This window comes from Oryctolagus cuniculus, chromosome 6 (assembly GCF_964237555.1).
Source record: "Oryctolagus cuniculus chromosome 6, mOryCun1.1, whole genome shotgun sequence".
Lineage (NCBI taxonomy): Eukaryota > Metazoa > Chordata > Mammalia > Lagomorpha > Leporidae > Oryctolagus > Oryctolagus cuniculus.
The window spans coordinates 123822611-123839595 of NC_091437.1; the positions used below are offsets into that span (position 1 = coordinate 123822611).

The following is a 16985-nucleotide window of genomic DNA, read 5'->3' on the forward strand; positions in this document are numbered from 1 at the left end:
GCTTTCCCAGGCCACAGCAGAGAGCTGGATCGGAAGTGGAGCAGCCAGGTCTCGAACCAGCGCCCATATGCGATGCTGGAGCTTCAGGCCAGGGTGTTAACCTGCGCCACAGCACCGGCCCCATGCTCTTTTTTTTTTTTTTTTTTTAAAGATTTATATATTTATTTGGAAGTCAGAGTTACACAGAGAGAGGAGGATGGGGGAGAGGGAGAGGGAGAGAGAGAGAGAGGGAGAGAGGAGAGAGAGAGGGAGAGAGAGGGATAGAGAGAGAGAGGGAGAGAGGGGAGAGAGGGGGAGAGAGAGGGAGAGAGAAGGAGAGGGAGAGAGAGAGAGAGGTCTTCCATTTGCTAGTTCACTCCCCAGCTGGTTCACTCTGCAATGGCCAAAACTGTACCAATTTGAAGCCAGGAGCCAGGAGCTTCTTCCGGGTCTCTCATGCAGGTGCAGAGGCCCAAGGACTTGGGCCATCTTCTACTGCTTTCCCAGGCCATAGCAGAGAGCTGGATTGGAAGTGGAGCAGCCGGGACTCAAACCGGTGCCTATATTGGATGCCAGCACTGCAAGTGGTGGCTTTATCAGCTATGCCACAGTGCCAGCCCCTCCCCCCCCCATTGGTCTTAATGAGAACAGAGGAAGAGGTGACCTAAATTAACAGAACACAAAGAAGGAGCTGCAGCCAGACGATACTTGCTACCCATAGCTAACCTTAGGAACTGGGCACAATGCACTGGGAAGCCATGGGGCAGATGAAGGGGGAGTCCGCGTCAGAGGCGAGGCCTCCTATGATTCAGGGGTGTGGCCCCACCCTCTACCCTCACACCCAGACAACTAGTGAATGCACTTTCTCATCAAATACAGCACAAATCACTTAAAAGACTACAATGAGTTGGTGGGCATTTCAGATTCAGCTTGATATTATACACAAATAAAAATGGAATCTCTTCTATAAATTTGTCATATATACAAAACAGGTCAACCAGCGGATCCCTGCTCTTTATAGTAGGTAGAGCAGGTGCACCAGCAGGGCACATGCCTGGGGTGGGAATTTTTTTTTTTTTTTTAAGGTGAAGCTCTTCAAATGCTTGATTTCATAGACAAGTATGACTTGACATAAGAATTGTATTATGATCAGCATCATACTAAAATGTGATGCTAATGTCTATAATAGCTAATATTTATAAGAATGACTCAAAATGCTTTATATGTAACTAATTTACTCCTTATAAATGAACCTTATAAATGCAAAATTATTAGGGTAGCCCCTGTGGTCCTTAAGGATCTGTTTTTTTTTTTTTTTTTTTTTTTGACAGGCAGAGTGAACAGTGAGAGAGAGAGAGACAGAGAGAAAGGTCTTCCTTTTTGCCGTTGGTTCACCCTCCAATGGCCGCCGCGGCCAGCGCACTACGGCCGGCGCATCGCGCTGATCCGAAGCCAGGAGCCAAGTGGTTCTCCTGGTCTCCCATGTGGGTGCAGGGCCCAAGCACTTGGGCCATCCTCCACTGCACTCCCGGGCCACAGCAGAGAGCTGGCCTGGAAGAGGGGCAACCGGGACAGAATCCAGCGCCCTGACCGGGACTAGAACCCGGTGTGCCGGTGCCACAAGGTGGAGGATTAGCCTAGTGAGCTGCGGAAGCCCTTCAGCTGATGCTTGAAACTACAGATGGTCCCAAACCTTATAAATGCTGTGCTTTTTTCATATGTATATATGGCCTATGATAAAGTTCAATTTATAAACCAGGTACAGTAAAAATTAGGAGCTGATGCTGTGGTGTAGCAGGTAAAGCCACTGCCTGCAGTGCTGGCATCCCATATGGGCACCGGTTCATGTTCCAGCTGCTCCACTTCTGATCCAGCTCTCTGCTATGGCCTGGGAAAGCAGGAGAAGATGCCCCGAGTCCTTGGGCCCCTGCACCCACATGGGAGACCCAGAAGAAGCTCCTGGCTCCTGGTTTTGGATCAGCCCAGCTCTGGCCATTGCGACCAACTGGGGAGTGAACCAGCAGATAGAAGACCTCTCTGTCTCTCTGTCTCTGTCTCTCTCTGCCTCTCCCTCTCTCTATGTAACTCTTTCAAATAAATAAATAAATAAATCTTTACAAAAAAAGAAATTAAAAACAGGGCCAGTATTGTGGCACAGCAAGTTAAACTGCTACCTGCAGTGCCAGCATCCATTTGAGTGCTAGTTCAAGTCCTGCTTGCTCCGCTTCTGATCTGGCCACCTGCCAATTATCCTGGGACAGCAGTGGAGGACAGCCCAAGTCCACCAACGCGGCAGGCTCGCATGCAGTTCCTGGCTCCTGACACTGGCCTGGCTCAGCTTTGGATACTGTGGCTATTTGGGGATTGACCCAGAGAATGAAAGATTTCTCTCTCTGTAACTCTGCCTTTCAAATAAATAAAATGAATCTTTTAAACAAGAAACAAACAACAATAAGAAGGGACAATTATAACAGCATGCTATAAAATAGATTATTTAAAACCTATGCATTGTTTATTTCAGGAATTTTCCATTTAATATTTTTGGACTGCAGTTGGCCACAGGTGACCAAAACCACAGCAACTGGGAGACTATTATATATACAATGTGCATGACATAGACTGTATACTCTTGAACCATACAATCTACATTTGACAAATGAGAAACTCGAGTAACAAAAGGAATAACTGTCTTTTTTTTTTTTTTTTTTTTTGACAGGCAGAGTAGACAGTGAGAGAGACAGACAGTGAGAAAGGTCTTCCTTTGCTGTTGGTTCACCCTCCAATGGCCGCCACGGCCGGCGCACCACGCTGATCCGATGGCAGGAGCCAGGTACTCATCCTGGTCTCCCATGGGGTGCAGGGCCCAAGCACTTGGGCCATCCTCCACTGCACTCCCTGGCCACAGCAGAGAGCTGGCCTGGAAGAGGGGCAACGGGGACAGAATCCGGCGCCCCAACCGGGACTAGAACCCGGTGTGCCGGTGCCGCAAGGTGGAGGACTAGCCTAGTGAGCCGTGGCACCTGATGGGTCTCAGGTAAGTTCTGGGTCTGAGGATTTTTTTTTAAAGGAGCATCCTCAAACTGGTGTTCCTAGAACCAGTTTCACAAGACACATGCTCCACCAAAAACAGTCCCAAGTCAAACCCAGGGGACTTCAAAAAGTTGTGAAAAATGGAATTAAAAGGTAAGGTGTGGGCCGGTGCCACGGTTCACTAGGCTAATCCTCCACCTTGCGGCGCCGGCACACCGGGTTCTAGTCCCAGTCGGGGCACCAGATTCTGTCCCAGTTGCCCCTCTTCCAGGCCAGCTCTCTGCTGTGGCCCGGGAGTGCAGTGGAGGATGGCCCAAGTGCTTGGGCCCTGCACTCCATGGGAGACCAGGAGAAGTACCTGGCTCCTGCCATCGGATCAGCGCGGTGCCCCGGCCGCAGCGCGCTGGCCGCGGCGGCCACTGGAGGGTGAACCAACGGCAAAGGAAGACCTTTCTCTCTGTCTCTCTCTCTCACTGTCCACTCTACCTGTCAAAAAAAAAAAAAAAAAAAGGTAAGGTGTGTTTTCCATGAACTTTTTGCAGACCCTCATCTACTTGGGAAGAGGTGAGAACATCAGCAGTTCTTGACTGGAAGACACCTGAGATCCTCTCATGCATCAGTGTCTACTGTGGATTTCCTACAGGAACTACGGTGGTCATATTTTCTAAACACACCTGTGCATTTATATTGCCCTAAGTAGTGTCTATGGGAATACTTTATCCTTTGGTAAATACTCGCACTTGACCTTGAACTGGGTTTGGCTGTGAGCAAGCAGCCTTTGTTGCAGGAAGCTACTAGGTTCTGTTGCAGAGTCTCCTGTGGATTCCTGTAGACCCAGAATGGCCTAGGACAGTGGTGGAGGGAGGGAAGGTGGCCTAGAACCAGGCTCACTAGACTGCTGGGTGCCTCGCCTGTGCCAGCCTTGAATTCTAGGATCCACTTGTACAGCTCTTCCTCAGTTGATACCCTGTTTCCCAAACCACTCTGCCCCTTAGGTAACACCTGAAATCTTCCTGAACCCACTCCCCAGCTGCACGCCAACCCCTATGAACTGCCTGTTTCTGCCTTCTGGAACCTGACTTGACCTGACTCCCGGGGTAGGGGTGGGGGGTCTTAAGAGCCTTCTGATATTCAGCCAACCTGACTGCAAATGAGATCTGCTCGTTGATGCCTTGGCCCCTGCAGTGTGACTGCTGGGCAATGGGAGTCCAGCGACCGCTTTTGTGGGAACTGAGGAGTCACAGCATAAACTTACTCTGTAATTCTCTTCCAGTCGTCTCCCTGTTTTCCCAAGGATCTGGCAGCCAGCTCTGAAAGGAGCCCTAGATTGGGAAGTCTCAATAACAGAACGAACCCAAACAGTCCAGGACCTGATCCTGAGGCAGCTCGGAAACCCCGAGAGCCAACTGCTCTTCAGGACCAGAAACGAGGGTTAATTCGGCTCCATCAGTATACGAGAGGCTGGACCCAACCCAGCTGACCCCCTGCGGGACAGGTAGGGGGCAGGAGGCAGGAAGACCACCTAGGAAACCCTTTATAGGTGACTTGAAGCAATCACGCTACTGGTTTCTGGAGAACACTGGAGAGTTGACCATAATTTTTATTTCTCTGATGACACTATCTGGGCTTAAATCTACGAAGATCTCACAGACTATTAGGTTCGGGACTTTTGATGACTAAGGGAGAAGGAGGAGGAAAATGCTATAGTTTTTGGCTGATTGAAGGGGAGAGAAATCTGGTGCTTTTTTAAAGGAAAAATAATCATTAAAATAATTAAAAATCATTAATCTCCTAAGACTCAGACTCCAAAGCCTGTCACTGAGTTAATAATAGCTGGCGATTCTCTTCAGACATAGCTTTTGTGAGGTCATTCTTTTGAGACTAGTGGTGAAAAGTTTCATGGCCACAGAGCAACATTTGGCAATAAATTAGTTCAGCTTGTTTCCACATGGCCCCGAATCTTCATTTGTTCCATCATGAAAAACAAACTTTCATTTGCTCGAAGCAGGGAAAAATAAATGATTTTCCTTTTCACATTTTGACAATTTAATTTTTAGCATGCTCATATGTTAATCTTTAAAAAATACCACTAACTACTCTTTTCCCTCTTTGGTTTTAGTCCCTGTGAAGAAAACGAAAATGCATTTTTTGCTTTTAACAGAAAGAGCTAAATTTTCTCAAGGCAATGGCCATAAAGGCCTAAAGCACACACATGTGACTTAACACGTTCCTGCGCGAAGCTGGGGTGAGCTCTTTCCCCATACTTCCTGAAGTATGAAGTGGGTGAGGATGGCTTAGATAATGATAATCTCACAGCATTCCTTGCTGGACGAAAGGGCATAAAATAAGTGGCTAAATACTTTTTTTATTCCCATGGTACTAAAAACTGATCACTTTTCACTGTGGTTACAAAACAAATATGACTTAGTTACTATGACTTAGTTATAAAGCCTACTCCAGAAAAAAAAAAAAAGCCACATTAGCTTAGGGGGTGGGCATTTTAGACTAGTGAAGAAGACTCTGGTTAAGATGCCCATGTCCCATACCCAAGAGCCTGGCTTCAATTCCAAGCTCAGGATCCTGACCCAGCTTCCTGCTAAAGCAGACCCTGGGAAGCAGTAGGCAATGGCGCAAATAATTGGATTCCTGTCACCCAGGTGGGAGACCTGGGTTGACTTCCTGGTCATTTGTGAGCATCTGTGTTTCTCAAATAAATAGATTAAAAAAAACCATTAAGTTAGAAGACAAAACCAACCAACAAAACCCAATCAGAATTGTGAGAAATGTTACCTGGATTATTAAAGTTTGAAAAAGTAGCCTAATCCAGGTTTCTCCTGATTAATAAGTAGAGTGTAGTGGTGATGGTGGGGGTAGCTATAGTGGTAGAGATGATAAAAGCAGCTCACATTATGGAGCACTTAATATGAGACAGGCCCTGTTCTAAGTGTTTTACATATATGAACTCATTCAGTTCTGGGAGGTGGGTCATATTATTTTCATCTTAAAGATGAAGACATTGAGGCTTAAAGATCCTACTCATTGAAATTTGCAAAATCACACAGCTCTCTGAGAATAAAGGCTCAACACAAAGCACCACACAGAGCTCCAGGAAGCTGCCACTGTTAGAACACTAGTCCATCATTCACTAGTTGTACGACCCTGGGCAAGTTATTTAACCTCTCTAAGTACCAGATTTTCCCCCTGTCAATAGGTTGTTCTATCTATAAATGAAATAATCTATACAAAACACAACATCATCTCTGGCAAATGTTTACTGAATGTTAGTTTTTATTAAAAATAGGAGAAATTAATTAAGAGTCTTAATTAATTAGAGGTATTATTTCGTATGTTTTCTTGGGAGTGTTTCTATATTTCTTTTTCTTTATATTACATTTTTAGTATTACCTCTTGGGAATCTCTCAGGAATGAAGATGATAATAAAAATTATGGCAATTATAGTGACAGAGTTTTAGATTTCTCGAAGTGGTTTTAAATGAATTATCCAATTTGATCTTCAAAACAGTCTTACATATTTTTCAGCCAATTGAGGAGTTAAGTAATACCAGGCTGGCCACACAGTTGATGGCAGAAGTTGAAGCCAGAGTTGAAGCCATGAGAGTGAGTTTAATTTCTATCCTTTAGCTGAGATTGATTCCAGTAATGTGCAGTTGACCTTGGGTTTTCTGAGTTCATAACTAAATCACCTGTACACATGGCTATTTCTACTTCTTCCTTTCCCATAGTTATGACTTGCACTGAGTTCTTTTCTAACCCTTACAGGCGGCAGCTGTAGCATGGTATTAGGTAGAAACTGGTCTGTTTGCACCTGTGTTAGCACTTCTCCTGAGTCCCTCTGTGTGCCTTCTCCACATCCGAGGTATGGCCTGTGTCCATCCCATCCAGCTGTCAGAACTGATTAAAATGTTACCTCTGCTATTAAAAAAAAATGCTTCCCGAACGTCCCCATCCGAGTAATAGCCCTTCACTCTAATCAGTGGTCCTCCGCTGGGGGGTGATTTTACCCTCTAGAGGGCATTTGGCCGTGTCCAGAGACATTTGTGGTTGTCATATCTGGAGTGGAGGATGTTGGAGACATCTAGGGGGTAAAGGCCAGGAGGGATGTTAAACACCCCACAAAGCATAAGGCAGTCCCTACGCTGAAGAACTATCTGGACCAAAATGTCAGGAGTGTTGCTGCTCAGATTCATGACATCATGACATATATTGTTTTCTACTTTAAAAAATTGGTGGGAGTTTGTGTTGTGGTGCAGAGTTAAGCCATTGCTTGGGACACATGCATTCCTTATGGAAATACTGGTTTGAGTCCCAGCTATTCCACTGCAGATCCAGCTCCCTGGTAATGCACCTGGGAAAGCAGTGGAGGATGGTCCAAGTATTTGGACCCTTGAACCCATGTGGGAAACCAGAATGGAGTTCCTGGCTTCTGGTTTTGGGCCTGGCCCAGTCCTGGCTGTGTGGGCATTTGGGGAGTGAACCAATTGACAGAAGATCTCCTTTATCCCCACCTCTGCCCCTATCTCCTACCACTCTTCCTTTTAAATAAATTAATCAAAAAACCTTTTATGTGCCTATTTTATCATGGACTGTAAATTATTTGAAAGCAGAGACTATATCTTAACTTTTTATCACTAATATGCAAGGTAATTAGCTAATCCTCCTTTATCATAATCTATATTATCTCTTAGATACCTTAAATTAATCATTATCCATCATGAGCTACAAAAGATGACAGATAAGAGGGTTAAAGTTTCCTGAAAGCATTTGATAAATGAGACAAACATTAGGATCTAATGTTTTAATTTACAAAATTCGGGCCTTGGTCATTCTTAATTTTGATTCCATACAACTTCCCTCGGATGATACCACAAACCACAATATATAGCAAAGGGTATGGAAAAATCCTATGTTGGAAAAGATACAGTTCACATATGAATGCATTTAGAAAAACATTTTAACCATGAAAAATTTGACAGTGTTGACTGAAAAATCTACCAGCAGAATCAAACCAAGGAGGAAAAGACAAAGTGAAAACACTCCCAAGCAGTTGGGCTGGAGGGAAACGTGATCGGGGCAAACAAATGCTCAACACACTGACACCGGTGTCACAGTTGGAGCTCAAATTTTCTAAAAAATCTGATCTCTCTGGAAGAGGGTAGGCTTGTTTTAGTTAACGTGCCTAAAGGATCTGTGTTCATTATCATATGTCAGCAGCAATTTGAACAGGATTTTGTCAAGAAGAAAATATGAATTTCCATAATTCTCACCCATATTTCCAACGAGAGCTAGAAGTCACAATGAACATACGATGGCTTTGCCATATAACAGAGACCTCTCTCACAGCCAGAAGGGCTACTGTTGTTTTCCATTAATAAGTGCATTTCCAAATAAAATTCTGAAGGGCAGCATTCTCTGTGTTACTTTTGGAAAGAGCTAAATACAAATTAGGTAGTTAGTTGGTAACATCTCATTTTTTTTTTGTGGTTTTCATTTTTATGCAATACAAATGGAATAATACAACAAATGTGTCCTTTTGAAGTGCAGTGGCCTATTAGGTAACACAGATGTTTTCATTGAATTTTATTATGTTCATAAAAATGTCATAACCTTAATAACAGTGACATTATAAAGTAATAATCCGCTGTGGCCAGTGGCACGGGCAGTGGCCACAGTGAAGATGGAAGTCTCACGTGAGAAGACACACAGTTCCAAGATAGAGACATTCACCTCCAGGTGGGATTTATACCCATTTTGTTGATTCGTTCCCAGTTTTCAAAGCACACATTTTTTATGGAAAGCATTATTTATTTCTTGGTCAAGCCATGCTATAACTACATGAATTAAATAATTACTTACCTAGTAAATCTGCAGCTCTCAGGTTTTCTTTCAGAAACAGAACAGAAATGATGGCACTACCTGTAATGGAAATGGGCATTAGTGGCAGTTCTAGACTGGAAACAGAAACCCGCCTATTACAATTCCATTGGAAGAAGCCCAGCAATTTGCATCTGCTGGCCAGCTAGCTGTGTCCTGACCAGAGACACCCCAGCTGTGGTTCTAACTACAACCTTCTCTGGCTCCTGGTTGGAAACATGTGGAACCTGGTGTGGTTCACAGTGGACTCAGCGCCATGACCGGGAGAGAGCCTGGTACGTGGTGAGAGCCTCCCAAGTGTTTCTGGGATGACTACAAGTGTGGGCAGAAAGAAACAAGGAAGAAAGGCAGGAAGAGCTGGAAGGTTGGGGACGCGACAGGGGACAGAAGGGCAGGAAGAACTTTAAATACAGCCCAGACTGGAACTCCCTTCCCACGACCATCATTCCACGGACACGCACCACCAGCAGAATCCCGGCATCCTCCGAGCCCCTCACATTCCCACCCCACATCCTACAGTGCTGGCCTCTTGTTCACTCCTGCCTCTTCACCCCTCCCATCACCACCCCAGCTCAGGTACAAGTTGAAACTTTCTGTTGGGTTGGGGGCATTCCTCTAGGAGGACAGCCATGGAGAAATCCAACATTGAAGTGATTAAAAACAAAACGCACATCCTAATTTGTATTTTAAAATTTTTTCAAAAAATTTTTAGCTATTTTTTTTCTAAAGTAAAAATACAGGAAAGAAAGAGTATCATAAAATAATATCACTAGAGAAACTTGTTGGTGTTTTATTTCCCTTTAGTTGAGATCAAATCATAATAAAAGTTTCTTAGTTTACTCAGTAATCATATTAAAAGTTGCGTTGTAATTAAGAATCTTTTTAAAAAAAGATTATTTATTTCAAAGATTTACAGAGAGGGAGAGGCAGAGAGAGGTCTTCCATCTGCTGGTTCACTCCCCAAAGGGCTGCGAAGGGCAGGGCTGGGGCCAGGCTGAAGCCAGGAGCCAGAATCTTCATCCAGGTCTCCCATGTGGGTGCAGGGGCTCATGCACTTGAGCCATCTTCTGCTGCTTTCGCAGGCTTATTAGCAGGAAGCTGGATCAGAAGTGGAGCAGCTGGGACTCAAACAGGTACCTATCTGGGATGCCAGCACCACAGGCAGCAGCTTTACCACTATGCCACAGTGTGGCCCCAGTCATTAAGAATTCTTCATAGGCAGGCCGGCGCCGCGGCTCACTAGGCTAATCCTCCGCCTAGCGGCGCCGGCACACCGGGTTCTAGTCCCGGTCGGGGCGCCGGATTCTGTCCTGGTTGCCCCTCTTCCAGGCCAGCCCTCTGCTGTGGCCAGGGAGTGCAGTGGAGGATGGCCCAGGTGCTTGGGCCCTGCACCCCATGGGAGACCAGGAAAAGCACCTGGCTCCTGGCTCCTGCCATCGGATCAGCGCGGTGCGCCGGCCGCAGCGCGCCGGCCGCGGCGGCCATTGGAGGGTGAACCAACGGCAAAGGAAGACCTTTCTCTCTGTCTCTCTCTCTCACTGTCCACTCTGCCTGTCAAAAAAAAAAAAAAAAAAAAAAGAATTCTTCATAGGCATAATTTTAATGTCTGCATTATAATCTATTAAGTGGATGCTTCAATTAAACTTGAATTTGACTATGTCTGGCATTATGATACTCTATTTAAAAGAAAATAACAGAGGCAGGTGTTGTGCAGCAATGATTAAGATGCCACTTAGAATATCTGTATTTCATATCAGAGCTATGAGTCCCAGCTCTGCTTAAGATCCAGCTTCCTGCTAATGCACACCCTGAGAGACAGCAGGTGATGGTTCAAGTGCTAGGGTCCCTGCCACTCACGTGGGAGACCAGAACTGAGTTCATGGTTTCCTGGCTTCAGCTTGGCCCATTCCGGCTATTGGAGGTATTTGGGAAGTGAACCAGCAGATGAAAGATCTCTCTCTTTTTCTCTCTCCCCTCCTTACAAATAGAGAAATAGAAACATTAAGTAAAACAAAAAATCACTCCAAATAAAATAACAAATCCACTGGAAATCCTCATTCAAGGTAAACTGGGATCCTATATGTGTTTTGCCTTTTTTTCTCAACCTAGCTCTCTCTCATTCAAGTTGATGTTTGTCTTTGCAAACTTCTCCTGGGCAGGCTATTTATAGAAATGGAAGTGTCACACAGAATGAACAGTGTGGGAAATGTTCACCAAGCAAATGTTAATTGAGCGGTGGGGCTTTAAAACATTGAAACAAGATTTCCTGTAGATAAACTAACATTTGGATACATAGCTCATTAAGGTAAGAATTGAGTTTAGGGCAGACATAAAATGAAAATTTCTTATTTTAGATTTGAACAAAAACAATTCAGGGAAACAAATTTTGGGTGTTAGAAGCATTAGAAAAGAAATAAAAAACCAAGACCCCTGTAAACCATCCCCTCTCCCATTCCTGATTCTTGTAATTAGGTAAGGAATGTTTTCACGTGGACAGAGATAGATTAGCAATGAAAAATAGGCCAAGTGTTGCTACACTAATACATACCAAATGCAGCCCATTGTAACAATCCTTGAGATGACTACTTCAGAGCAAATGATTCCAGTAAGAAGGGAGACACTGCTTCCAAGGAATGAGGAAATTCAGAGTAGCAGGAGACAGAGAGATAATCTACTCCAGGTCCTAAACTTTGTCATTGGGAAACGCAAGTCCAGAGAGGTTGTTTGTCTACGCACTCACTGACCCTACTCCTCTACCAAACATTTGTATCACAGCAGAGCAGGAGCCAGCACCCCTATCTCCTGATTCTGAGTCCACTGCTCTTTCTGGCACACTCCACTGTCTCTCTCAGAGGAAGAAAAGGCATCATTTTCTTTCTCTTTTGTTGCTCAGCCACAGTTTCAAAAATAATTTTACTTTCAGAAGAAATGGAGAAAAGTTAGGAAGGAAGTAACTTCATTACTTAAAGCAAAAAGGCCATGGTTGGTAACAACAATAACAAAACCCTTGAAATACACTACATGCATCAAATTATATCAGTTGCCATAAAACAATTATCAGAGTTTTCTGAAACATAAACATGCTATACCTTTTGGAAAGAATGAGAAGTCAAAGGCGTTCCCACTCTCATCCAGTGGCACTTTTTGTGCTTTAAGGAAACATGAGCTTTTCTACAAAATTCTTAAATAAGATTTTTACTTTCATATACCTAGTAAGTAAGTGAATAAAAAAGGCCATTCTATTAAGATACTATTACTTATAAGTCATTTATCTTGCAAAAGCAGTAAAATGATGGTCGTGCTGAGCAATAGACAGTGTTGGAGCAGTGGCTAATAATGTGACTTCTAATTAGAGCAGTACATTTTTAAAGTGGGGGAAAATAAATCCACCAAAGTGGCCCCAGGTATCTGCGGTCACAGACCTGTCCAACACAGCTCTGTTTAGTAGCTGCCGTAACAATAACCACTGCTTAATGAACATTTAGCAAAGAGGGGGTAACTATTACCTCTTGATTCCTGTAGAAAAACTGAATATTCAAAACAGAGTATTTCAATTTAAAAAGCACTAGAGCAGAGCTCATCTTGAACTTGCATGGGTTTGTGCGAGGTATGGTTAAGCTATAGTTAGGACTGAGAGTTTCTTCAGCGTTCACAGCCTGGTGGGCATTTTTGGTTTTGGGCATGTTTGGGCTCATGATTGCTTTTCTTTTTTTTTTAAATTTTATTTATTTATTTATTTATTGACAGGCAGAGTGGACAGTGAGAGAGAGAGACAGAGAGAAAGGTCTTCCTTTGCCGTTGGTTCACCCTCCAATGGCCGCTGCGGTCGGCGCGCTGCGGCTGGCGCACCGCGCTGATCCAATGGCAGGAGCCAGGAGCCAGGTGCTTTTCCTGGTCTCCCATGGGGTGCAGGGCCCAAGCACTTGGGCCATCCTCCACTACACTCCCTGGCCACAGCAGAGAGCTGGACTGGAAGAGGGGCAACCGGGACAGAATCCAGCATCCTGACCAGGACTAGAACCCGGTGTGCTGGCGCCGCAAGGTGGAGGATTAGCCTAGTGAGCCGTGGCGCCGGCCTATGATTGCTTTTCAATTCTGGGCCTGGTAAGATACAGAGAAAGCTCACTGGTCTCCATGCTTAATTTCTGAGCACTTTTCCAGAAAGGAAAACCAGGAGGGAGATGCCTGGTTCATAGGTACTCAACAGAATCAGGTCAGTAAATGTCGCTCCATTTGGATGTGCTGTTTTCCCAGGCAAAACTCACTGTCCACAGTCAAGAACTGTTATTCTTGGTTGGCAGAAAATGTCTACAGCACGAAACACTCCTTCCTCCCAACCTTATCAACGACTCATGGTGGATGATGCTACAGCAATTGCCCAAAAACCATCTTATCTTAGGGCCCGTATATAAAATCAGTGAAAGGGGGCATAATGTGGGATGAACGGTCATCAACTCATTCTAGAATATGTCATTATCCTTTAGGTGATGCTCAGTTGCAAAGGATGGGGCTGATTCTTGAGGATGCTTTCAAGCAGAATATGGACAGGAATTAGACAGAAATCCTTTGCTCTTTGGTTATTCAGAATATCGACCCAGGTGAAAAACTAGAAGGTCTCACTGAAAAACGCTGGAGCCATGGAGCTGCGCAGGATGGTTAGACACTGGGCTGTCGGGAACCAGCTATGGAAAGCAGCACATGTTAATGGGCTGCCCTCTGGGTTTTACGTCTTCAAGCAGTGGGATGAAGCATGTGTGCATTGTGGTTTCCAGTTACTGTGCCTGAACATGCTACAGACAGCCAGTCATCAGAAATCAGAGCACATAGATCGAGCTGGGCCCTTGGTGTTTTCCCAGGTAACTCGGAGGATTTGAGGGAGAGTAAGAGCCAGATCCTCTGTTTTCCAGGATGGCCAAGGTCTGTGTGTGCAGGTGTGACAGGAACGACCAAGATCTGATGCACTGCGCTTTCCTTACTAAGTGATGAGTCAGGTGCAGCCACCAGAAGGGCCAGAGAGCCATGCCCAGTGGACAAATGAATGGTCAAGAATACAAGTAATCCACAAAGGAGAATGGGCAAGCACATAGGAAATGGAACAAATTAACCAGTGACAAAAGAAAGGGAAGACGAGGTCGGGTGCTATTTCCCACACACAGCATTAAGGCTGAGTGATGACGAGCAGGCAGTGAAATCAGTACTTCCCCACATCGCTGGCATCACTGTCAGCTTATGTAACCATTCCCAAAAGTGATCTCACAGCAACCATCGGGAGCGACGTTAAACTATTCAAATTCTTTGACCTAGCAATTTTGCTCCTGGGAATCTGTCCTAAGGAAGTATTTATTCCCAAAATGAAAGAGTCTCAAGCCTACTAGTGTCCACTGCAAAATCAGTTTTCATAGCAGAAAACTGGGACAGTTTAAATATTCAGCAGTAGCGGACAGAATATTGTGCAGTCAATAAAAATTATAATGGGAAGTTATAAAGTAATGTTAAAATATTTGTTAACTATTTAAAAATATGAAAAATGTATTTATACAATGGTTATAATGTGGAAAGGTATACACAAAAATGGTGGCTAAATATTCTACTAAGTGCCTGACATGGAATAATGAACTTTCATCCTCCCACCATCTCCGTGAGATAGGTGTTGTTCTACATTAGACAGACGAGAAAACTGAGACTCAGAGGGGTTAAGCTCACTACACTGTGTCACACAGTGACTCCAGGCCCAGGCACTGAACCACAGTGGCCATAATACATTTTTTTTAAGGTGAGAGGTAATATATGGGCACAAAATTTCCATTAGACAGGAGGAGTGTGTTTTAGTGATCTACTTCCCACTATAGTAACACAGTCAATAATAGCTATCACATTTTAAAATTGTTAAAAGGATAGACGTTAAACATTCTTATGAAAATAATAAGTAGGTGAGGTGACATAATTGGCTTGATTTGACCTTTATACAACACACACACATATACCAAAACATCATGTTGTGCCCCATAAACACATACAGATATTATTTGTTAGTTAACACTGAGAAAATAGCTAGGCTTTGAAATAGACATGAGCATTGGGCACGTGGCTACGAAGCTGCTTGGAGCACCTGCATCCTACCCTGGAGGGAGGCCTGGGTCTTGTCCTGGTTCTGGCTTCCCCCGACCACTCTGGGAGGCAGCAGTGATACTTCAAGTCAAGAGATGTGGACTGAGTTCTGGGATCCTGGCTTCAGTCTGGCGCAGCCCCAGCTGTTGTGGGTATTTGGGGAGTAAACCAGTGCTTGCTTGCTCTCTCTGCCTTTCAAATACACACGATAAAATTTAAATAAATCAAATAAGATTTTTTATAAAAGACAATACATCACAATCCACACAGTGGCTCTGTAGGAGTCATGGGGCATGAAAGAGACAGCAGGGTCAGCACGAGGACTGTTCCAGGGGAGAGGACATAAAAGCCTCTCGGGTATTTTCTGTAGTACAAAACAGCGCTTCCACAGAAGCATCAAACTAACGTCACTCGGCCTGGAAGTTCCAGCGCTTCATGGTCAGGACGGGTCTCAGCAACAGTGCTGATGGACGGGCGCCTCTTGGTGAGTCATCCAGGCCCTTTCTGGCTGCTGTCACTCCGGTTGGCAAGCTGAACGGAGAGGCACTCTGGCAAAGGTGGACATAAGCAAACCTCCATGTGGGGGCTCCAGTTTAGGTTTCCAGAGGAAAACAAATGAAGGCTAAGTACTTTCCCCTAAACCAAGACTCGCTGTGGGGGGTGGTCCCAGGGTGGGCAGGTGCTAGGCTGCTTAGGCTTCCTGGTGCCCTTGATCACTCCTGAGTTTGCCCTTCATTCACCTCCCCTCTGACACTACGTGGCTCATGAGACTTAGAGTATAAGACAGGCCACTATTATGGAAGAGTTAGTTAGCTCTCAAGATCCCCTGCATGTAGTGAGAGAGCGAGCGAGAGAGCACAGTACTAAGTAGGCTGGTGCATAAGGGCTTAGAAAGGTTGCAGAAACTTGATCTGGGTTTCCTTCTGTGATTGCTACTAATGGGGGATGGCAAACAAGAAGCCCAGTTTCTATACATTAGCTGTTAAACCCACAGGCAGATTGAATCTGTGAGATGGGCATTCCCTTTTCCACCTGGAACATTAAGATGTACGTGTGGTTTCTACGGCCCTCTCATGGTGCTTTTTCACTGAAGGGTGCAGAGGGCAGAAGAGAGTTCAGTGACTATTTAAATGTGTATGGCATGGCTACTGTTGAAGGGATTTTACCCACTTTTCTTTATTCCTTTCTACTTTCCACCCTTTATTACCACTTCATAAGGACAGACTTATTTTAAAGCAAAGTTAAAACGGTTAACGATGCTTTTGCTCAGATGGGATCATGGCTATGACATTCTTATGTGACTCGGTTGGAAACAAACAGCCTGTATCTGTGGGCGACAGACTCAACTGCCAGTGGGGTCCAGTTAGCAAGTCCTCAACGAGGAGGAGGGGCGCAGGTGAGGAGTGGGTTCCGGGAAGTGGGGCCACGTGAACTACACGCGATCCATGAGCAGAGGTGGTCACAGTTCAGCTCTGGCTGACTGCAAGTCCTGCGCTACCAAGTCTCATTTTTTACAACAAAAACCCATGTTTGCATGTGACACGGTTTAATTTTTAAGCACATATTTTTAAAAACCATAGTTTGAACCAAACAAAACCCGGCAGTGGCTGACTGGTCTACAGGCTACCAGCGTGTGAACTCTGATTCAGTCTGCAAATGAAAATTTTGTCAACTTTCATTTCCTGGACATTTAATTTACTGTGTAACCTCTATCAACCGAGGAGGAACCAGGATGCATGTCTGTAATATAAGGAAGTAGAAGACAAACAGTCAAGGAACTTTCATATGCATACACAAACAAACCATGACATGAAAAGAACATATTTACATAATAATGCTGCAAATAGAAGCTCACATGTAAATATCTGGCTTGTGGTTCCTGACCACTTACAATGGCAACTTTATTGTACTGCTAAAAAGCAAACCACAGGAACACTTCCACGTCAGTCACAATCAGGCTTCAAACACGTGGGCAC

General features: G+C 44.6%; 1 protein-coding gene across 1 annotated transcript in view; it reads right to left on the bottom strand.

Annotated features, from left to right (window-relative positions):
* The window catches only part of NIPAL2 (NIPA like domain containing 2), an 88709-nt gene that overhangs the window by 31366 nt on the left and 40358 nt on the right, over positions 1-16985 (bottom strand). The window contains exon 4 of the mRNA XM_051843948.2: positions 8884-8943. Within this exon, the coding sequence (XP_051699908.2) occupies positions 8884-8943 (60 nt within the window). The remainder of the gene's footprint in view (positions 1-8883; positions 8944-16985) is intronic.